The 24203-nt window shown below is 40.1% G+C and overlaps 1 protein-coding gene across 1 annotated transcript in view; it reads right to left on the bottom strand.

Annotated features, from left to right (window-relative positions):
- WASHC5 (WASH complex subunit 5) overlaps positions 1-24203 on the bottom strand; it is a 55925-nt gene that overhangs the window by 30101 nt on the left and 1621 nt on the right. The window contains exons 2-11 of the mRNA XM_007188883.3: positions 19673-19983; positions 18741-18886; positions 17973-18057; positions 17253-17353; positions 15018-15210; positions 12588-12740; positions 10656-10769; positions 9019-9190; positions 4134-4261; positions 2895-3024 (exon numbers count right to left, since the gene is read on the bottom strand). Coding sequence (XP_007188945.2) covers positions 2895-3024; positions 4134-4261; positions 9019-9190; positions 10656-10769; positions 12588-12740; positions 15018-15210; positions 17253-17353; positions 17973-18057; positions 18741-18886; positions 19673-19858 — 1408 coding nt within the window. The 5' untranslated portion in view covers positions 19859-19983. The remainder of the gene's footprint in view (positions 1-2894; positions 3025-4133; positions 4262-9018; positions 9191-10655; positions 10770-12587; positions 12741-15017; positions 15211-17252; positions 17354-17972; positions 18058-18740; positions 18887-19672; positions 19984-24203) is intronic.

Below are 24203 nucleotides of genomic sequence, written 5' to 3'. Positions count from 1 at the left end.
TTTTTTGCTTCACTTATGTGGAACCCAAACATCAAAGCGATTCACATAACCAAGCTGGTGCAAATGACTTTCAACTTTTTTTTTTTAATTGATTTATTTTATTTATTTTTGGCTGCCTTGAGTCTTCGTTGCTGTGCGTGGGCTTTCTCTAGTTGCAGTGAGCTGGGGCTACTCTTCGTTGTAGTGCATGGGCTTCTCATTGCGGTGGCTTCTCTTGTTGCGGAGCACGGGCTCTAGGAGCACGGGCTTCAGGAGTTGTGGCACACGGGCTCAGCAGTTGTGGCTAGCGGGCTCTAGAGTGCAGGCTTAGCAGTTGTGGCGCACGGGCTTAGTTGCTCCGCGGCATGTGGGATCTTCCCGGACCAGGGCTCGAACCCATGTCCCCTGCATTGGCAGGTGGATTCTTAACCACTGCACCACCAGGGAAGCCCAGACTTTCAACTCTTGATTTGGATATTTTGAGTATGTCAGCTATCTCCCACGTGGTAAAACGTTGATTGTTCTCAATTATTGTTTCAGTTTGATTGCTATCGAATTCAACCGGTCTACTTGACTGTGGAGCATCTTCCAGAGAGAAATCCCCAGCACGAAACTTTGCAAAACACTTTTGACACGTTCGATCAGTCACAGTACCTTCTCCATAACTGCACAAACCTTTTTGTGTGTTTCAGTTGCGTTTTTTACCTTTCTTGAAACATAATATGCCGAAAATGTTGCTTTTTTTCTTCCATCTTCAATATTAAAATGGCTATTCAAAAATTCACCAATTTTTATAAGTCTTTTTTTAAATGCATGCTGATGTGACAGGTGTCACATACAACCTAACAAAATTGTTTCGAATGAAGTTAAAGACAACTAAGTGCTACTAGAGCCACCTTACGGAAAAATCTGAACAAACCTTTTGGCCCACCCAATAAATGTTGTAAACTGATGCGTGCAAAGATGGTAGTGCAGGTGGGGAGGAGTCAGGAAGGAACTGAAGGATGTGACACAGAGTTAAGAGGATGGGTAGAGGTCTGGACAGGCAGAGGGAGGGAGAGGGAAAATCTGTCCCTAGACGAACAGACAGACATGAGCAGAGTCTTTGGGGCAAAATGACAATGGCGTGTCTTGGAGGGCAAAGAGGGACCAACATGCAGGAGGGTGAAGTGTGAGTGGTGAGTTGTGGGGAGTCCGAATGGATTAGGGGGCGCCATTTGCGCTCACAAACCAGCCAGGCATTTCTCGAGGCAGAGATGGGGAAGGCCGTTAACATGCTCTGAGGACCCTCAGTGAATCAGGCCAAGTTTTAAGCTTAGTCTCATTTAATTTTCACAAAAATCTATGGAGTAGGAATTAAAAGCCATTTCTCAGATGAGGAAGCTGATGCCCAGAAATATTAAGAACCCTCTGCTGCGTCACACAGTTACTAAATGGAAGAGCCAGGACGTGCAAACCGTCAAAGCCTTCGCTATTTTCACCTCACCAAGTTGATTCTGTAAAGGTTTTTTGTTTTATCAATGGAATGATTTCACTTTAATAAAAGCACTTAAGGGCTTATAATCTAAGTTATTTTAAGAATTGACATAAAGAACTAGCTATAATTTTAAAGATTTTTTGTAGGACCGAGGGACAGCTACGGAGTAGCTGAAAGGACACACGAGGTAATGAGTGAGATACAGGCTCTGGACCTTTGTTACCCTCGGCAAGTGATTATAAAATAATAAAGATGTTTATCTCACAGGACTGTAAGGATCAAATGAGAAATATCTGTGAAAGTACTTCCTAACTGAAATATGCTATAGAGCCAAAAAAGTATAAGATATTGTTTTGAATAACCTTTGAAACATTGCTGGTATTTATAAGAACTTAAAAGAGACTAGAATACAGATTAATGTGTCTGATTAGAAAACTAATCTGGTTAGATTGGTCCTGGAGGTTCTTTGTTTTTTAGATACAATATGCTGACCTGCAAAACATGTTGTCAATTTATATCACACCATTAGAAACTGCTCTAGTTTTTCCAATAGGAATATTAATGTAATTTGGAAATATTTTTTGACCAGCAACAAATAAATCAAATACAATAGTCATAAGCTTGTATTGATTAACAATAGTGAAGCTTTTTTAAATAAAAAGCTATATTATTCATCAATTCTACTGTATAATTAACTTTATAGGAAATAAATTTGACAGTTAAAACAAATATTAAGCATCAAAAAAAATAGTTTAATTTGTCATCTTAAAATTCAGAATGGTCTTTCAGGGGCAATTTGAAAGGATCCTATCTATAGAACAGGATCCTTCAAAAATTTTAAGTGATACCACAATTTTTCCATAGATAAAATTTCCTAAAAGTAGAAAGATTAAAATTGTGAAAGTAAAACTTGAGCTATGTTGTTTCAAAACAGTCTGCAGGTCCCCTCTTGTGCCACTAGATGGCAGATGCACCAGTGAAGAAGAACCAAATAGGACTGGAACACGAGACTCTTAGATATCATTTATGTTAGCAGTCATTAATATTCTTGGGTGAAGTATCCTTCTGAGAAGATCATGAAAGTTACGCCCCCGTCCCCATGCACATAAAATTACACACTAATGACACACCAGTTTTGCATACTATGGTGGTGGGGGGAGGATATGACTATAAAATACTATTGTATTTATGAACCGGAGTACAAGAACCCATGATTTAGCCCAACCTCCTACTTCAAAGATAAGAAACCTGAAGTCCAGAGAGAATATGAGATTGCCCAAGGGAGCACAAGGCTAGAGCAGCCAAAACTAGACTTCTGATCTTCACTAGCAACATCCCAGCATACAATAAGGACATGGTAATGACTTTTTACTCTGCTGGTTTCTAATAATCTGTGTATACTTTTCAAACACACCAATAATTCCTCTTCAGCAATTACCATTTTTCTCCACTCTGGTTAGGGGTTTCACTCCTGAAAAGACATCAGCAAGCTCCGTCATCCGCTCTGAGCCCTCCTTCTTGTAATATTCCCATTTGGCCTGCTTTTCTGAAAGCATTTGCTTGAACATCTGTTGAAGAGACAGAAGAGATTTACTGATTTAAGAGAAAATCCAGCTTAGGCAGTTTACTAAGAAAGCCTGAACGAAACCCAATTTATTATAAAAATGGGTGCCTAACATCAGTCTGATGCCACCTCTTAAGCATTACTACTTTATACAAATTGGGGGGCAAAAGCTAGACCATCTCTAAGACAGTGGCTCTCAGACCAACTGAGGCAAGGCGAGTGTTGGTTCTGAACTGGCATTAATGTCTGGGGCTAGTTCCTGAGGCCACCTGATCCAAACCCCCAAAGTTACTTTTACAGAACCTGGACATTCCCAGGCATCTGTGATTTTTATTATGTCCATAGAGGCTTTTTTAGGAGTAAGACCAAGCCCAAAATTTCCTTGACTGAACTCAAATCCTCAAGGTCCTTAGGTCAACCTTGTTAAAATGCAAACTACCACCCTACTTAGGCCCTTTTCAATAGGTTCTCATGGCTTTTAAGATGAAGACTAACACCCTGCAAGGCCCAGCGCAGGCTGCCCACCTGTCAACCTTACTTCCTACCACCTTTCTCTTGCATTCTCTCCCCTGCAGCCAACTGGGCTTTCAGATCCTTGAACTGGCCAGGCTCTTCCCTACCCAAGAGGACTTAGACATATTCTGTCCTCTCGCTGGAAGGTTCTCCATCATGCTCCCCCATCTTTGTCTTAGCTAACTCTGACAGGTTCCTTCCTCAGCTCCCTTCTGAAACTCTTGCTTCTCTTCTCAGGGAAGTCGTCAAAGCTAGGACAGGACCCTTTATTTTAGGTACCCAGAGAACTATGCTCCTCTCCTATACAGCGTATACCTGTTTTTATTCATTTTCATTTGTGTAATTCTCTGATTACTGTCCGCATGCCTCATTAGACTGTAACTGTCACCATCTGGTGCATTTTTTCTATCACTGTATCCCTAATGACAGTAGGCACTAAATGCTTGTTGTTTAATCCTGTCCTTTTCCTATAAGAATGATCTCAGACAGCTAAAATCTGTAGCCTGAATCAGAGACACAGCTACAAAACCCTAATCTTTAAAAAAAATTTTAAGCATAAAAAAGCTAAGACTTTGGTGATCATTCATTCAATATTTTTACCTCTTTGAGTATAAACTCAAATTGTGCAGTATCCAACAGCAATTGAAAGAGGATCTTGGGATTGTACCTAGAGTCTGTTAGAATCTGGTCCTTGATTTGACGAAGGCGTTTGTTGTTTGGGTCACAGGCTAGACATGGGAGAAAAGAGTTTCCAATTTATTAAATGTGTAGAAAATATCTATAATAAATAAGATGAATTTTTACATACTTTCATTTCCCTTTTAAGCATTTAAAAAGTAATAAGCAAAATGTATATCAATAATAGGTAGTAAAATAAATTATATTACACCCATGCTATGGAGTACGCACAATTGAGCTGTTAAATATGACACTGAATCTGACATGGAATGTCATCGTGATGTACTGTTGAATGAAAAAAGCAAACTGAGAACAGCGTTTCCAAATTTTGTAAGCATCGTGTGGGTGGTTTGTTATCGACTGTCCAGTATGATGGGTCGAGCCTTTCGGCACCATTTCCTAAGTGTGTGGCCTCCTTGTGTCCTGCTTGAAGCTGCTTTTGTTTTAAGCATTGATCTCTGCCATTCAACTATGGACAGGGGTGCAGAAAAGATTTAACACAGCAGGCCCGAGACTGCCATCTTCAAAAAGCCTTGTTTGCAAGGCCGGCTCTTGGCTGGCATTAGGGAATTTGGATTTTGGAAGAGTTCCCACCGTTTTGAGAACTGGTAAGAATGGCCCACCATGCTTTAACTCTTTGTACAATGTGGTTCATTATGAACACCTGCTTTCCTCTGGGAGTTTGGAATTTTGTTACCTGCCAGGTAGAGGCTGCCTTGATGAGCCCCCAATAAAATCCTGGGCACTGAGTTTCTAATGAGCTTCCCTGGTTGACAACATTTCGCACATACTGCCACAACTCATTGCTAGGGGAATTAAATGCATCCTGTGTGACTTCATCAGGAGAGAACTCTTAAAAGCTTGTGCCTGGTTTCCTCTAGACTTCACCTCAGGCACCTTTTCCCTCTGCTGATTTTGCTTTCTATCTTTTTCCTGTTACAAATCATAGCCATAAATGCTACTATATGCCGAGTCTAGTAAAGCCCTGAACCTGGGGTGGTCTTGGGGCCACTGATACAACAGGGAAGCAAGGCTACCCGCACAAAGATGTGGCACCTCCGAAGAGGAAGAACCAGACCTGAGACCATTCTGCTCTTTGGAAAGGCATGACTGGCACTCAGAGCTTTCTGGATTATCCACCACCTAGACCCAGAGAGGTCATGGCTACTAGGCCAAGTTCACAAAATTAGGCAGTGATGACCCAGGGATAAGACACCAGATGTCTTGATTCCCTGGTCAGCCTCTCAGTTGCCAAGCTAAATCATTTCAAATAAAATAAACATTATGTTAAAAAAGTATATAGGATAAAAAATACTGATATTTGCTGAAATTGGTTTACGGGGTCAATTATTTATGTAAGAAAGAAAAAGAAAATAGGATAAGGTAAAATGTTTACAAGTAAAAGCTACTTAGACTGCAAATAAAGTCAAAATAAAAACTTTAAGACAATAAACATTGTCAGAAAGTTCACAGCTGATAAGGTACAAGGACCCTGATAGTGGCTCTAGTATCACTTGTGTTCACTCCTGCTTTCCAAGCCCTCCCATCAGCATCTTAGGAAGTCCGGCATGTACAGAACGACCATGCTTTACGAGCACATGTCAGTGGTGTTTTTGGTGCTTCAGTTACGGTGAAGCCTGAGCAAGGTTATTTTACATATTGATTTCCAAGTTACTCTATCAGAAGGAGACTCATGACAACCTGGAGGAGGGCTCAGTTTTCATGGGGAACTGCAGAGTTCTGATTTACCATGCATTCTCCAGAACTCCCTAGGAAGAAATATATTGGCACTGATGACATTGATCACACAGAGACAATTTTTCAGCTTCATGATTGCCTAACTTAAAAAAAAACAAAACAAAAACAAAACAGAAAAAAAAACGAACTTGGAAGGAGTTCCACTTGTCTTTATGTTAACTCTAATTCAACAAGAAATCTTCTGATATTAATTTGCTTTCATTTTTGGATAGGAGACATCACTGTGCATTAACAATTAGCTCCAGCGAGTTAACAGGAGGGAATATGAGAAATCTGCGCCTTCCTTTCTGCACGCCATGGCCAAAACACCATAAAAGCTAAATAAGCAGTTACTTTTCCCACATATGACTCACAACCAGATAGGCAAATCATTTGATTCTTGTAAATTCTGACCTTGTGCGATCAGGTCAGACAATTGCCAGCTCAGAAATGGAAACAGATGTGGCCGAAGAGAGAAGCAGAGAACCCTGGCAAGCCGAGGCTGTCCCTGGCAGGGGCACAAATCCAGGAGACCACTGGCTTCCAGAACGTAGGCACGGCTGTCAAGCATAGTCGTCCAGAAGACGAAGAGGAGGCTGAGTCACTAGAAACACACAGTTGCCTTTATGATAGGATAAAGAGAGGGCTCGAGTTGTTTATATGCTTCAGAATGTAAGACTTTTGGTAAAGAAGATTACAAGCTGAGTCAATGTAGTAAAATCCTCAAATTAGGACTGGATTTTATGTTAAACATAAACTCGACTAATTAAAGACTAGTCCAGAGACTTCCCTGGTGGCGCAGTGGTTGAGAATCTGCCTGCCAATGCAGGGGACACGGGTTTGAGCCCTGGTCTGGGAAGATCCCACATGCCACGGAGCAGCTAGGCCTGTGAGCCACAATTACTGAGCCTGCGCGTCTGGAGCCTGTGTTCCTCAACAAGAGAGGCCGCGACAGTGAGAGGCCTGCGCACCGCGATGAAGAGTGGCCCCCACTCGCCGCAACTAGAGAAAGCCCTCACACAAAAAAAACGAAGACCCAACACAGCCATAAAAATAAATAAATAAAACCAAAAGCCAACTAATTACTAAAAAAAAAAAAAAAAAAAAAAAAAAAGACTAGTCCATTAGATGATTCGGCCCTGTATTCATGCTGAGAGTAAACTGTAAATTGGAGAGAGATCTAGGCCAAGAATCGAAATGATGAAAACAACAAAACAAAACAAAACTGGAAAGCAGCATTTGTGGGAGATTCAAGAAGCTGGAGATTTCTGGCGTGAAGAGGGAAGGCTGAAGAGCAATTCCACGTTTTCAAAGAGATGAAGGATGAGGAAGTCCACCTGCTGTTCTCACTGCTGACCTCTCACAGGATGCGGAGACAGGGGGCAGCTAGAGGAAGCGTCAAGGGCATCTTGCCTGGAGGGTTTGGGAGACAGGGCTACTGTGTTACCGAGGGAGGCTGCAGGATTATCCGGCGTGGACAGTTTTTCTTTGAGAGACACAGTCTTACTTGAAAGAACAAGGAGGTGTTGAAAGTGGGACCAGGGTAGGTGCTCAAGAAAAGTTAGTTGAGTGAAAAACAAAAAGCAGAGGCTTGGCTTTCCAGAGCTGCTGAATGACACCACTCTTAGGGGAAGGAGTATGCAGCTCTGGATGAGGGAACTCTTTAGTAATTAATATTGATCAAGCATTTACTAAGTATGAGGACTGCGTCAGCTCCAAATAAGCTCAGGTATTAGTCCAACCTACTTAATTTTCTACTATTAATCCAGGGGTTTTAAACTCATGGGCTTAGGGAATTCCCTGGTGGTCCAGTGGTTAGGACTCTGCAATTTCACTGCCATAGGCCCAGGTTCAATCCCTGGTTGGGGAACTAAGATTCTGAAAGCCGTGCGGCAGAAAAGCTCCTGAGCCTGATGGCCAATAGGGTCTCAGAGAGGATCATGACCCAGAAAAGATTAAGACCCCATCTACCATAATTAAGCAGCAGGGTCTAGCCAGTTCCTCAGCAAAGTGGAGCCATGTTTTTCTGTCCTTCCAAAATCATACTTTTCTTCCATCATTTCCCCAGACTAGAATTTCTTCTGCTTTTTACTATAAAATCCTATCAAGGGCTAGTCAGCTCCTGTCTCCTCTGTGGAGCCTTGTTAGACCACCTCTGCCCTTCTACCCCAAGCAATGTTTCTCTTCTGCTCTGGGCTCCGGACTCAAATCCTACCAACTATTTTACACATCTGGCTGTTAGGTGCTGCCTTGGCCCTTGTATTAGTTTCCTATTGCAGCTGTAACAAATTACCATAAACTCAGTGGCTTAAAAATGACACAAATTTATTCTCTCATAGTTCCAGAGGTGAGAAATCAGAATGGGTTTCACTAGGCTAAAATCAAGGTAGCAGCAGGGCTGTGTTCTTTTTTGGAGGCTCCAGGGGAAAACAGTTTTTTTGACTCTTCCAGCATCTAGAAGCTGCCTGTACTCCTTTGCTTGTGGCCCTTTCCATCTTTAAAGCCAGCAATGGTCTACTGAGTCTTTTTCATGATGCCATCTGTCTAGTTCTGACTCTTCTGCTTCCCTCTTCCCAGTTTAAGGATACTTGTAACTATGCTGGGCCCACTGGGATAATCTCCTTACTTTAAGATCAGCTGATTAGCAACATGAATTCCATCTGCAACTTGACTCCCCCTTTGCCATGTAATATAACATGCCCACAGGTTCCAGGGACTAGGCCATGGACATCTTTGGGAGGGTGGGGTGGGAAGCCATTATTCTGCCTACTACAGATCTGCAGCTATACTTTTTCACATGTAGACATCTGATCTCCTCAGTCTGACCAGTGACAAGCTCCTCAAACTTGGGAGGTAAATTTCCTCATATTCCCAAGCACCTAACAGGACCTGACACAGGGGCTGTTCAGGTGGGCCACTGCTTTATCCAAATTGACACAAAAATGACTAACTTAGAAAAGCAGCTTGATTCTCATCCAAGGGCTAAACCACTTTACATCACGCAACAGATCTGGGTTCGGAACGCCTTTATATGGATGAGTACAGATGGTCACACCTTTTCGTGCGTTACCTGAGTCTGCGGTGTGAAGCATCAGCCATCGAATGGTGACGTTGCAGTCTCTCAGGCAGTTCAGAAGCCTTGGGATGTTATCCAGAACCAGATCCTCCCTCAGACAACCTTCTTTCAGGAACTGCTGCGCTTGTGCGTGCGCCCTTTCGCTGACAGTCGCGTATCTGCTTGCCTGTGAAAAGAAAAAAAAACCTGAATTACATTTCAAAGAAAGAGAGAATCACTTATCTTGAAAGTGAATCACACTCAAAAGAATCCCTCGACAAATAATAACATTTCTGTATGAGACAAATAGCACACAGACTGTAGTTGATAAGGCTCAAAGGCAAGTGGCTTATCGGACATTTTTGAAAAGAGCACTGGACTTAGAACTGAGAGACTAACATCTAGAAATATTGGTGTGACTTTGGATTTAACCTCTGAGTATTGGTCTCTTCAAACGTAAACTGGAGAACTGGAGTGGGTGGTTCCTGGTGTTGCTTCTATTCGTAACTTGGATGGAAAGAGACACAAAGGCAGAAGCTAAATTGACCGTTCTTCCTATTAATATCGACAAACGAGGCAGAGCAGAGCAGAAATACTCAAAAGGTGAGTTTCTACGTATAAAAGCTTAACAAAAGAAATACATCTCAGCGTATCAAAACTGACCAGCCTTTTTGGAAATTTGGTCATTCTGCTTTACCTAAAGCAAGAGTTAAATGGTAAACATCATTAATCTAGTCAGGTTAGTTTAAAACAACCACAAGATGTGGCATTGGAAGCCTCTGAAGAACTTCTTGCAATGTCACGAACGAGAAGATGTGATTTTGGAAAGGAATTTCAGTCATGAAAAATTAATGCTCTGAGGCCAGTAAGTATGGAAGCGCCACTTTCTCTAATATATTTCTAGGGGACATGCCAAAATTGAAATGATTTTGTGCATTATTTATGGAATTCACTTTGTTTGAATAAAACATGCTGAAGTTCCTTGAGTGAGTATTATTCTATGCACATTTGGAAACTCAAAAACTCAGACAGACAGGTTGAGGAAGATAATCACTGTTTAGAAATATCAAGTATGCTCCCCAATAAAAAGATTTTATTTTGATTCTTCTGTTTACTCAGGTATTTATTTCCTTCTGCCCTGGGTTCTCAACAGAGAGACAGAATATAGCCATTTCAACTTTAAGGAGATGCCTGTCTTTAGTCTTGTTGCTTACTTCACACACCAGAAATGATGAGTTTCAATTACAGTGAAAGGGTATATTGTCCACATCCAGTTACCATCCTCAACACTCATCCTACTGATGAAAACATTAAAATTCTAGCTACTAGTGAAGGGAGCTCTGTCCATGAGGACACAGTCTTTAAGCAGGAGTAAATGAAGTCACCTGGGGCCAGATGTCACACTGGTTCATTTTAGGGTGTTGAATCTTCCTCAGGATCCAAGGCTCCAATTTATACAGCCCACATAAGTTAAAAATCTACAATTACCTCTCTTATTCCAATGTGCAAAATTCACGTTTCATTAATCCTTGCACTAAAATGTCTATGTGGGCATCTTCCAAATCGATTAGGAAATCTACTTGGCTCATTTCCTATGCCATTAAAGCAGGTGTGCAGTTCTTTGAGAATCCTCCCAATTAGCCAGAACCTACCTGTTCTCTGACGTTTGAAAGGTCCAGGGTATTGTTTAAAGCAGTTTTTGCAGCTTTGTAGGGTTCCCAAGCATCTGCTAGATTAACTGTGATCCCCATGTAAATACTAATTACCTGAAAGAGGAGACAATCGTTCAGTATTTGTTAAATATCTACTCACTTCAAGGCAAGGGGCTGGGAAAATACAAAGTTATAGAAGACATCACCCACTCCTTCAAGTTTAAATGCCATTCCAGTGAAAAACCAAGATTTTCCAAATATTCAGGGAAGTGTTTTTCTTATGAGCACTTGGGAAAAAGAGTGACTATTAAATGTTGCTATTCATGGGAAAATAACTAAAACAACGTTTTCCTTTCAAACTGCTGTGTGTAAGATTCCTAGATGAAGAAAAATGAAAGGGGAAAGAAAAGTAGACACTTTGACTGGAGTAGTGGTTTTCCCAAACATTTTCATCTCACCTTTATACTCTTAAAATCAAACTAAACTTGTCCCCCAAATTTTTGTGAGCAGAGTGGCATTGTGTTTCACATTTATTCTTTTTAAAATTATATGCCATCCCTCTTTATCCCTATTAATATTTTCCTTTAAAACTCTTTGTGGTCTAGGGCTTCCCTGGTGGCGCAGTGGTTGAGAATCTGCCTGCCAATGCAGGGGACACGGGTTCGAGCCCTGGTCTGGGAGGATCCCACATGCCGTGGAGCAACTGGGCCCATGAGCCACAACTACTGAGCCTGCGCGTCTGGAGCCTGTGCTCCGCAGCAAGAGAGGCCACGATAGTGAGAGGCCTGTGCACTGCGATGAAGAGTGGCCCCCGCTTGCCGCAACTAGAGGAAGCCCTCGCACAGAGACGAGCACCCAGCACAGCCAAGGATAAATAAATAAATAATAAAAATAAAAAGGAATTCCTTTAAAAAAATATTTAAAAAATAAAACTCTTTGTGGTCTAATATTTTCTCACTAGCTTTTTATTGGTTGGCATTTGTCTGGCATATCATTTATTTTAATTATTTTTTTAAATTCCTTTATTTTCAGTGTGCCAGGGTGCTTTTTCAGGAATGTATCTTGTAAGTATCATGTAATTGGACTTTGACCTTCCTTAATACTAAACGTGTTTCTGAGTACAGCATTATGGACAGAACCTCTTTGTTAAGCTTAGGCAAATGAAGCCAGACTCTCAGAACTTTCCTCTTGGCTACTCAACTCCCAGCACATGGGTATGATTCATCTGTGGATAGGAAGCATCACCTCCTAATTGTAGGCTGCTCTTCTCACCAGTAAAGCTCCTCATTCAGGTCCCTCATAATAGCTGGTAAGAAGTGAAATAAAATCTGCTCCCTGAGAATGTGATCCAATTCACTGTACTTTGTTAAAACCTCTATGTGCAAAGAAAACATTTCATACATATTAAGTACAATGTCAGTTTTAAACCTTTAAGAATTAATATTTTTAAGTGAAATAATGTTTAAAAAGTTACAAGCACATCCTTGCAGTAATGTAAACCTTGGCCTCATCAACATTAGCTTATAGATAAAACTTACTATAAATGTGCAATTCCTATTCACAAAGTGACAAATTAGATAAATTCTGCTAGCTTAGATTCATAAAATAGAAAAGAATAAAGAAATGCTTATGTAACTTCGTTGCAATCTCAGTAGCTAAAGCGAGATACATTTTAACACGAGGTTTTACCTTGAGACTATCCATTTAAAGAAAAAAAAAAACACAAATGGGAGCTTCAGGAAATTTTACGGACTGATTTATTCCTTCCTGATTTATGAAATACTCAACAGACTTAAAGTAATTTTACTTAAGTGAGTTTATGTTTCATTATTTCAACATTATGACCTTTGGATTACAGGCCAAAAGAATGGAAAAATCAGTTCTCCAGCAAGTTTATCATAGAGAAAAAAAAAGACTAATAGCAATACTTGCCCAATTATCTGGAAAGTATTTATCCACTATCTCTCTCATTTTTGCTTGATGGGTATGAAGAATGGAAGGCTCAAAGTAGAGAATTACATACAACATGGCGGCCTGATTTGCCAGAGCTGTGCTCCGATGTTCTGGCAATGGATACGCTGAGACCTGCAAGACAGAGACCAGACCAGGAGAGGCAGATGTTAGCAACAGCTGAACTTACATGTGCCAAATAAATGACCTAGTTCTAGGACACATCAGCCTCTCAAAAGTCCGTCTCCTTTGAGGATCCCGGGCACTGGAAACAATTCTCAGATTATGGCATTGGGAACCAGGACCTTCTTTCTTATCTCTAGCCACATGACATTCTCTTGACTATCCTTGACTCTGCTGCAATTCTAACTCTTTTCCCTAAAAAAAGAAAAAAAATTTAACCCTGCGTCTCCCACTAGTTGTCCATTTCTGTGTCTCTCCCATCACAGACAAGCTCTTAGAACTGACAGATTCCACACTCACTGGTGCTCTCACTTCCTGTTTATTCTTCAACTCACTGACATTTGATCTCCACCATCACCTCAATGGAACTCCCTAAGGCCACTCATAACCTCACAGTCAGCTAGTTCAATGGACTCTTTTTAGCACTCTCACTTAAATTCTCTGAGGAATGAAATTCTCTCCTCCTTTGGCTTCCCAGACACCACTCTCTCTTCTCAGTCTGCTTGCTTTGTGTTCTGCTTCTCTCTGTCTTTTACATGCTGCTGAGTCCCAGGGCTCCATTGCCTCACGTATTACGAATCTCTGGCTCCACGTAGTACACAGCGCCTCGAGGACCATGAGCGGAGGGGGAGGAAATTATTACAAGGACAGACACAGCAACATCTCATGGAGCCCACAGGCAGGAATGTGGTCAGGTCTTGGGAAGCGCCTGGAGCTTCGAACAAGAAAGGCTTCACTGTTTCTCCCCTGGATGTGTTTGCTCAACTTTTCTCTCTCTCCAGACTGTTCTCCATCACACGGCAGAATGAGGCTGCCCAAACTCCAAGTCTTGCATGTTGTGGGTAAACCCCTGTCCAGAAATTGTTTCTCAGGCCCAATTCCAAATTACCTGGAGACAGGGAATCTAATCCATCTTGGGTCAAGTGACTGGCCCTGGTCCAATCAGCTAGGGACAGGGGAGGTGGAGGGCCGAGAGGGGGTGGACAAACAGCACAACCACAGCTCAACCCCTGTGCTAATAGAGGTCACGGGGCAAGGAGAAAACTGAAACACATTGCCTTGAGACATGGACAAAATGGACTGCCTAAGAGGCAGAAGGGTTAATAGAAGAGTTAACGAGAGGCAGTAAAGAAACAGCGTGGGCTTTGAAATCATACAGGCCTGCATTCAAATTATGGTTCTGCTGCCTACTTATGTGATGCTGTGAAAATTATGTAAGCTCTCTAAGCCTTGTTTTTCTCAACAGCAACATGAGGATAGTGCTGTCTATTTTGAAAGATTATTGTGAAAAATAGAGAAAACAGTATTCGAAAAAAACCTCCTATGATTCTGGCTCATGTTGAATTCTCAATAAATGGCAACAAATATTATGGAGACCTGGAATCTGCAGGTAGCTCCTCATTTTGAGTTGTCTTAAAAAACCAAACAAAACAAATAACCAAAAACTCTTTATTTACACTTAACATGTTCATACAAAAAACTAGCAGGCTACCTAAGAACTGTACAGAACAGGTGTGCTCTGTAATAAATGATATCCAGTTATCATAGGTCCAACTCTTTACTCTCTTTTAGTAAGAAAAAATATATATAATACATAAAATTATGTTTTCTTTAGGAAAATGAAGTCAAATGGTAACTTCCTCTGGTACCATTTTGAGTGAGTGAATGATACACATACTGGAGAGGAAAGTGAGCCTTTCCAACCCTGCTCATGCTGCCTCATTTGCCTGGGCTGCCCGGACATCCCCTTTGTCACCTGTTGCGATCTTGCTGCCCCTGTCACATGCTTCATGACACTCTGCGCTTCCCCTAAGATAACACCCATCTTGGTTTACTGGAATTCTTTTGTCTGTCTTCTTTCTTCAGCTACAAGCTCATTATGAGTAGGGACCAGGGCCTGCCTTCTTCAGCAATGGATCCCCAGCACCAAGCACACAGACAGCCACATACTGCACACTCAGCAATCATTTCTTAACTGAATGCCTAAAAGAATGCATCTTCTTTCCAAATATAGCTCAAATCTCATCTCCTCCTTGAAAACTCTAATTCTGCCCTAATTAATATCCCTCTTTCCTTAACAATTCCAAGGCACAACTCAGAAAGTTTTAAATCGTTTCTAGCTGCTTTTACTCTTTTGAGGAAGGAGAAAAGAAAGGAGCAATTGAAGAGGAAGGCGAAATCAGTCTTTTAAACTATTAAGACAGATTTAAGAATAGACTTAATCCCCACCTGGTTGTAAATATCATCAGATCTTAGCCGACCGATGACCATGCTGATGAAGGTCTCATTGATAGGCACCCTCTGGAAGTAACTCTCAGGATAGTTGGGTGGTCTTTTGGCTCCTGGTTGGCTGGAATAACCTGTACTTCGAAGCAGCTTACAAATATCATCCATATTCGAATCAGCAGAAGATCGAGCAGCACTGAGCCATGTTCACAATGGGAAATAAAGGGTCAAACAAACCGCATATATTAGAAATGCAAAGTCCAGCAAAGCAGAAGAATTTCAGTATAACTTGACTTTATATAATTTTAGATATGACTGTAGGTCAATTTATATCCCTAAAATTCAAAATTATATTTTCAAAAAGCCTGTTGTAATATACCAAACTGATAAGATGGGTTCCTGTATGTATGTACAGTTTTATGTGAAGGTCCATGATCCATTTCCCAAAATCCTTGGGGCTGGATTTGTTTCAGAATACAGCACTTTTCAAATATAAGAAAGTAATATGATACATATATCATGTACGATATAATACTCCAGCAGGGTCTTAGATGGCATTCCATGATCAAGATATATTAATATTTCTACAGTAAAATTTATGAACATTCACACAAGTGAGATAAATAAAGACTGTCTATAGCCTCATGTCTGCTCCAGTCAGGTGCTGACTCCAAAAGATTTCAAGTTAGGTCAGGTTTTGCTGCCAACGTAGTTACTCTGTATGCATGTTGTGCATGTGTGTATGTTCATGTATTTTTGCCAGAGTTCTTTGGATTTCAAAATTGTGGATAAAGAATGTGAACCTGCACCAATTTCCATAAACTTAATAATTTAAAAAAATTCTATCAATTTCAAGTGGGATATACTAACTGGTTTTTCTTGGCAAGATGTACCTTCTACAGAGATTTAAGCAGAACATCTGTGATTTTTCTGGTGGCTTGAAGTAGTAATCCCCCAAAGAGACTCAATCTTAGACTCGAAGATGACCTCCTATCTGATATAAGAATCTCCTTTACTACTGCTCTGACTTGTAATTGTTCAGTGTCTCTTCAGTAGTGGATCCTCACATTCTAATGAATTAGCCATTATACCCTAAGGGACAAAGCCGGATTGTCAAAGCTGGGCTTGATTAGCAAATTTTTTTCTTCTTCTTCATGTTGTTTACTGTTTTTGTTTTTCCAGGTACTTTCAGAAATAGAGGCAAGACCATTCATAGCCCATTTTAAAAAACATGGATGGTAAAACAGCTCATGGTCAAACTGATGTGAATGAATTACACATGCTGGTGGATACTCTCCTCACATCCTGATAAAGCTAAAGGAACAGGCTAGCTGAGCAGCCTAATTTACTGCTGAGAAGGCAGCAGTACCAAGTGTGGCTGAAAATACAACATCCCCAGACAATCCCTCTCTGTTGAGGATCTGCCTCTTTGCCCTATTTATTTTGTCCTAATTTGTAAGTTTGAAAATGTTAATTCTAGCCTGCACATCTTTAGCCCAAGTTCCTGACTCCTGCTTATTGACTGTTTCTTCCCCGAATCTTGACTATTTCTGACATTGACCTTGTATCCAGATTCTGACTCATTTATTTAACAAACTGAAAACTGTACGTTAGGGACTGAAATCACAGTTGGTTAAGGTGGGTCCTGTTTTTAAGACCCTGCTTCTTGAAGTCATAGCTCTGTAAAGACACATGTAACACATGGTTGGGATGCGTGTTACTGTTTGTTCTGTTGTTGGTTCTACATATACATGGGTAAGAACTCACTTTCAACCTGGCCCTGAATGATAACTTTTCAAAATGTATCAACCTGAAAATGATAACAGAAAACTCATTCATTTCCTTACATCTGCCAAGGAGTAGTATTTGAAAACTTAAAAACATTCATTAGACTTCCAAAATCCCCAAATTTATCTTTCAGGTAAGGAAAATTCACATTCCTTTTAAAAAAAACTGAGGTATCATGATGGACATGATAAGCTATATATCTCTAATAATCTATAATAAATTACTCTATATATACTAGATTATATGACATATAATCTATTATAATGATGATATAAAACACAGATTGTTATATTTCTACATTATGTATTATACTTAGAAGTGATAAGAATCTTACACTTTTGCATTCTAGATCATATTGCTGCTGTTCACAATAAAAGGAGGATGGAAACCTACACTGTACTTTACCAATGGCAGTGCTTTTGGAGGGTGTAGTCTTAGCCCAGGAGATACCTGTATCGATAGTAAGAAACGAGCATTCTCTCCCTGATTTCTCCTTCAATCTTTTGGTCGATGACCAGGAGCATAACTCCATATAAGTATAGTGCTTCACACTATGACGAGAAAAAGACAACAGCCAAGTTCACAGGAGTACACATGCTTATGGAGTGAAGCTGATAATGTGTAAAAGGAGAACTCTCCTCTGGTTTCTCCTAAAAACTTTTTATTACAAGGAGAATGCAGGTTCCCCCCAAAGGGTTCTCACCTTCTGTACAGAATGAGCTTTGAAAAGTTTATGCAAGATAAAGTTTAATTTACAATGACTATCTTTCAGTTGGTCTATTTTTCATATTTTGCTTGGGATACCAAAATGGAATCCCAATATTATGAATACATAATAAGTCATTCACTTATTTAACAAACATTTCTTAAGTGATCATGATGTACTAGGTACTAGGCTAGATGTCTGGGATGCAAAAGATAAAGAAGATAGTATTGTTACACTGAGGAAGCTCATAACCTGCACATAATCTTTATTCACTTGTAGCTCTGCTCAAAGTCTACTATGTTCTAAATTCAGACACAGACCTGCCAGTTAGAAGATAATTATCAGTTTATTTTGCTTCTCCTTAAAGAAGGATACACTGTATGTATTTGTGACTTACAGGAAAAAAAGTAACGCTAAGTTTGACATTCTTGATTTTTTAATTTTAAATGGTCACTACTACTTACTAGAAGTTGTTTTCCATCTTCATTGAGAAGCACCGTTTCTAAGGTTTGCTGAATATAAACACCTTCATTGAGATCATCTAGATATCTAGAAATGAAACCCCAGAGCAAGTTATTCATTGATAATAAAAATGTTAATACCTTTGAAGAAGGACAGTAAAGATTTTTAAAAGATTAGGCAAGATACCAGGCATTCTGGCCTTCAAATAGTTTGTGGCCATTCATGCTCTTAGGAACAGATTTGTGAGCAGGAACTCATAGTGATCAGGGCCACAGATTATTTATGGCCACTCCAAGTAAAAGGAGTATTCCATAGTCTTGATTTATGAATTACAGATATCTTGGGAATAATGGCATAAAAACATGGACTAGTTAGTTTAAAAGCTAATGAGTAATGAATTCTTAAGGGCTAGAAGGAAGACAATATTGTCTGGTCAGGGATAAGAAGGAAGGCTATGGTTACCAACGCTACAAAAATCAGTTCCTTTTTTTTTCACTTCTCATATATAATAAACTAAATTAGGATCAAGATTGAAAGCCAACTGACTTGGTACAAAGCAAGATGATTATAATACTTAACAAGAGCAGGAAATTATATTAAAACTCTAAAATACTTAAGATGACTAGTGCCACAGGAAGGAAAAGACAATTATCCACGGTATAAGCTAGTAAATTTCTTAGTAACTCAGAAAGACATACACGTTCTAGTCCATCCCTTCTCCCTCTCCACTATTTACTATCAAAATAAGCTATGACTAAATTAATCAATACCTGTTTAAGTCTACAATATATTTATGCACACTTTGAAATGCTAAATAAAATCTGGTCACAATTTCTGTGTTGTTTTCCCGAAACTCTTCATCTAAATCCTGTAGCTCTGGCTTAGCTTCCAGTTTGCTTTCCCATAATTCTGGACCCTAAGAAGAAAAACACATTTATGTGAAACATCAAGAAAAGAGTCACAAACCAATAGAATTATTGGTAACAATTTCAAAATAGTCTTTTAAAAATTTGTTCCTCATAGTTTTGAACTTCAGCAGGTTATTAGCATAGTGGATTTTGGGAAAGGGGAAATTAAAGTATAATTTTCAGCAGCTTATATGAAATCATATTCCATTTTATAGCTAAATCTACCTGCAAATTTCATACTCTTGGGGCATGGTCTAAATGGAATCTACCAATGGTCTGAGGCTTACAAGTTATTCTGGACTTAAAGAAAACTTTATTTTTGAAATATCTGAACACAGGAAATTGTATAAATTTTTTATTATATTCTGTACTTATACCAATAAAAGTTAATGCATCTCAAAAAAAAATTTGTTCCTATGCCTCAAAAGGGATATCAAAAATTGAAAGCAGAGGAACAGAAAGTAATGAAGATATCAGAAGCATAGATATAAAATCCCTTTGAAAGAAATGGACTTGAATTGCAACCACAATTGACATGCTTTTAAGTGTGGGGTACTTCAATGTGAAATACATTATACCAAAGTTATCTTTTTAAAATTTGATTATATTGTGTTAGGGCTTCTACACAGTATGTTTATATTATTTTAAAGTTAGCTGATACTAAATTTGGTTGAAAAGCTTTTCTTTTTAACTCCTCCTCCATAATTACTTAACCTCTCAGAGTCTCCTGGTTTCCAAAGAAAGCATGCTTTTTGTAGAAAAGACTGGTAAGAAAAGTTGTTGAGGAAGATTACCTTAAAATAGCTGAAATCAAATATAATATCTCCATATTTCTGTTGATCAGCTCGGTCTTTTAACCTGAATACAGCAGGAATAAACTCAGAGAGCCTCAGAAGTTCAGCAATGATGGCATTGCCACAGGAAACAATCCTTAGGATTGCTTGGCCACAGAGGTTATTCTCAGCCAAAAAGTCCAACATCGTGAGGATAATCAACTACTCTGTGCCCAGCCACAGGGAAGTGTGTAACTGGCTTCAGAGCAGGGGTCTGTAAATCATCAGATGAAACCAGGTCTGCAGAAACACAGGCCGCTCCATTAAAGGACCTGCATCCAAAAAAAAAAAAAGTATGAAAATCTCCATTTTTTTAAGGAACCGTGTGAAACACACACACAATATCTTTCTTCCAAACTCACTGAAAAAAAATTATAACACGTGAGTTCTGATATGGAGGGAGGCATTTATTTTCCACCCTTCATGTTTTCCTTGTAGAGGGACTTTGCTAAATTGCTACTTTTGGCCTCTTTCTCAACGCTTTATTCACTTCTCTCCATGAGAAAAGACCTGATGTAGCTGATCCCTGAGCTTGGGAGAAGGTTCCAAGGTGCCCTAAATTGGGAACAGATTATTAAATTTTCCTTATAGGAATTGTACCACTTCTTCTACCTTTGGGAAAAGATAACTATGTCCTAAAATCTACTAGAATTAGATGAGGGAACAACCTTTAAAAATGTTTTTTCAGGGAATTCCCTGGCAGTCCAGTGGTTAGGACTCCGTGCTCTTACTGCTGAGGGCCTGGGTTCAATCCCTGGTTGGGAAACTAGATCCCACAAGCTGCGTGGCACAGCCAATAAAAGAGAAAAAAAAGTTTTTTTCATATGTCAAGTATGGGAGGTCCTGTTATTGAGACTAATATATGCCTCAGAAATGTGACAGGGTGATTCTAAAAGTAAGGACAACTATTTCATACTAAGCAGTGGAGAAGTTCTGATTAGGAATGTATCTTCAAATGATACCATCAAAACTTCTGACAGTAAGTTTTATGCTTAACAAAATTGAGAGTAAAATTGCAGAAACTCTATATTCAGTGGACAAACCAAGAACGAGTCAAAAGCTGACTTCATCAAATCGTGATTTCGATAATACAGTGTTTTGTAGTCCACAGTTGTCTTTCATAGTATGATCTTTAAATGGGTAATTTTTGCAAAAAATTTCCAAGGCATCATTCATTTTTCCAAAGGGCTCTCCCAATTCTTTTTCACCTCATTATCTTTTGAAGTGTTAATTGTGTCATAATCTTTGTTGCATTTCTCTCCTCTAATTGTTAATTTAGCTAGGTCATCATTTCTGAACTTCATGGAAGCCTGAATTATTTTTCAACTTCATAAAGGCCTGTGGCTTCCCAACATTTGCACTTTCACTTGGCATTGGGATCCTGCTCTATCAACATGATGTCAACAATTAAGAAAACTGACCGGGCTTCCCTGGTGGCTCAGTGGTTGAGAATCTGCCTGCCAATGCGGGGGATGCGGGTTCGAGCCCTGGTCTGGGAAGATCCCACGTGCCGCGGAGCAGCTGGGCCCGTGAGCCACAATTACTGAGCCTGCGCGTCTGGAGCCTGTGCTCCGCAACAAGAGAGGCCGCGATAGTGAGAGGCCCGCGCACCGCGATAAGGAGTGACCCCTGCTTGCCACGACTAGAGAAAGCCCTCGCACAGAAACGAAGACCCAACACAGCCATGAATAGATAAATAAATAAATTAAAAAAAAAAGAAAAAAAGAAAACTGACCAAGGGACTTCCCTGGTAGCCCCGTGGTTAAGACTCCGTGCTCCCAGTGCAGGAGGCACGGGTTCGATCCCTGCTTGGGGAACTAAGATCCCCACATGCTGCATGACCTGGCCAAAAAAAAAAAAAGGAAGACTGACCAAAAAGTAAGAAAAGTAAGAATTTACTGACCGAATAGACAGTTTTGGACAAGGATATCTGAATGAGGACTAATGTTACAAGTGGTCAGTTTATTAAGATGTTTACATCAATGCCAACTTTTATTCTCATACATGGTCTAAGTTCAGAGACTCAAATAATGAAGCCCTCACTGTACATGAAACCAGAATGTGGAAAGACTTCTGACTTCCTCTGTAGCCACGGCAAAACATTCCTCAATGCCTGTCACACATTTTTAAAGTTCACCCACGTGATGAGCTACCTACTGTAGTTATCTATTACCTGGAAGCTTTGTATAACCCTTAAGGGTTTTCTTTTTTCCTTTTGGAAGTTTCTATCATTGATTCAAAATTTAGAAATGTCTTAATTTACTGGGATGTGTGGCAGCAACTGTTGGCTCCTCAACAGTACTTCCCACTCACCTACTCCTTTCTTATTCTAGAGGACAAAACAGTCAGATCCTCAGTTTCCCTCCCCTGAAGCCAGGTTAGACATGTGACTCACTTCTGACCAATGAGATAGAAGAAGTCTATGGTAGAACTTCTAGGAAATATTTTTTTTTCTCCAGCTACAAGGAGAGAGGCACGTCAAGAGAAATTTCTCTTCTTGCTCTGGCTATCCCTTCTTCTTGCCTTTGAGTGTGGTCCAGTGAATATTTGGTGCCTGAAGCTGCAGTAGCCACCTTGAGACCATGAGGTAACAGGCCTAAGAGAAAAAACGCCAAGAACCTGCAGACTGTGGTGCGGAAGAAATCTAAATTCTTATTGATGTTACTGATTCCTTGATTCAACTGTGGCACTACCTACCTCTGTAATCCTTGTTAAATGGACTGCTTTTATGGTTTACCTAATGTTAATTGGGTTCTGGATTATATGCAGGTGAAAGCATTTCCAATGATACAGATTCACTTATTCAGCAAATATCTACCCAGTGCCTACTATGTGCCAAGCACTGTTTTAGGACCTGAGGCTACCGTAGTGAACATAACTAAGTTCCTGCTCTCATGAAGCCTACATACTATTGGGAGTGGGAAAGAGATAATCAAATAAATGTATTACATATCAGGCTTTGATAACGCTGTAAAGAAAAGCATGACAAAGGGATGGAGCGTGTGTTATTTTACATACAGGAGTTTGTAAAAGCCTCTCTGGTAAGATGATACTTGAGCAGAGACCAGAAGCAAGTGAGGGACCAAGCAGTAAGGGTATCTATAGCCTCTAAGATGGTCCCCAATGACCTCCACCTTCCTATTCATTCCCTGAGTGCGACTTACTGTCTCCCATCTAAAGAAGGGAATATGGTAGATGTGAAAGATACCATTTCTGAAATGAGATTGCAAAAAAGACGGTGACTTCTGGCTTGGGAGCCCTTTCCAGCATGTGTGTCTTGGGAGAAGCAAGTTGTCAGGTTGTGAGACAGCCCTGTGGAGGAGCCCTTGGGACGATGGAGAAGTCTGCCAACCACCACTTGAATGAGCTGGATAATGGATCCCCCCAACCCCAGTTTGTGTTCACAGCACAGCAACCTCCCAAGAGCCCCTGAGCCAAAGGCACCCAGCTAAAGCCACATAGCTGATTCCTGACCACAAACGTTAATAAGACAATAAATGCTTATTGTTTTATAGCCACTAGGTTTGAGGGTAATTTGTTAGTTTACCGATAGTGATCTAAGAGAAGGGCATTCCAGGAAGGGGTTACAAGTAAGTACTAAGGGACAGAAGCAGAGGTAGGGTAGGTGGAGTTGGGTCCCATAGCAGAGATTACTGAGAAGCCACTACAGTTGTCCAGAACTCTCTCTCATGAGGGTTGTGTATAATACACATTAAGGCATAAATTAGTAACAAGTCTGTTCAGTTTTCTCTGTGATGCTTGCTTGTTAAGCCACGTTGATCTCTAACAGGCTGAATTTCAGATAATTTCATTCCATTTTCCCCACTGAAACGGCCTGCCTTGGAAAATAAGACAAGTGAGAAAATAAAGGAAAATGAGAACAAAAGTCACCTGAAGTCCTCTGAAGACCACTGAACTAACCCAGGTCTCAGCAGGATGAAACTTTAGACTCAATTCAGAGGAGGGCAGGCTATGATGAACAGGTCTAACTGCTACCATTTGGATACCAAGATAGGACAGACAATGTGGCCAAAGAGAAAACAGCTTAAAGCAAGGCAACATGACCTGCCTTCTTTCCCAACAAACAGACAGACAGATATACTCGGCGCCTGCACGCACGTGGTCAGGGAGGCTTAGGCCTGGGATAATGACTTAAGTCAAAATTCTTGTGTGTCCAAGTCTTATTTTAATCCTTTTTACCTAAGAGTTACACTGTAGGCAACTTTCAAAATATTATTTGGCTAAAGTCTTTGGTAAATAGCCTCACTGTTGGCTGAAAAACTGGTCCTAAAGAACAGAATCTAAGAAGCATAATTAAAGATGCCTAATCATGTTGCAGTGAACTCAGAGGTAGGTGGCTTTATAGAAGATGTTAAGACTTAGTTGAGATTAAAAAAAAAATCACTCTAGAATGAGATGCAAATAAACATGGTAGAAGAAGCTATATTAGATCTTCCTTTTTTTTTTTTTTAAATTGGGGTATAGTTGCTTT

Source organism: Balaenoptera acutorostrata, chromosome 17, assembly GCF_949987535.1.
Source record: "Balaenoptera acutorostrata chromosome 17, mBalAcu1.1, whole genome shotgun sequence".
In the NCBI taxonomy this organism is placed as follows: domain Eukaryota; kingdom Metazoa; phylum Chordata; class Mammalia; order Artiodactyla; family Balaenopteridae; genus Balaenoptera; species Balaenoptera acutorostrata.
This window is presented reverse-complemented; position numbering and strand designations above follow the sequence as displayed.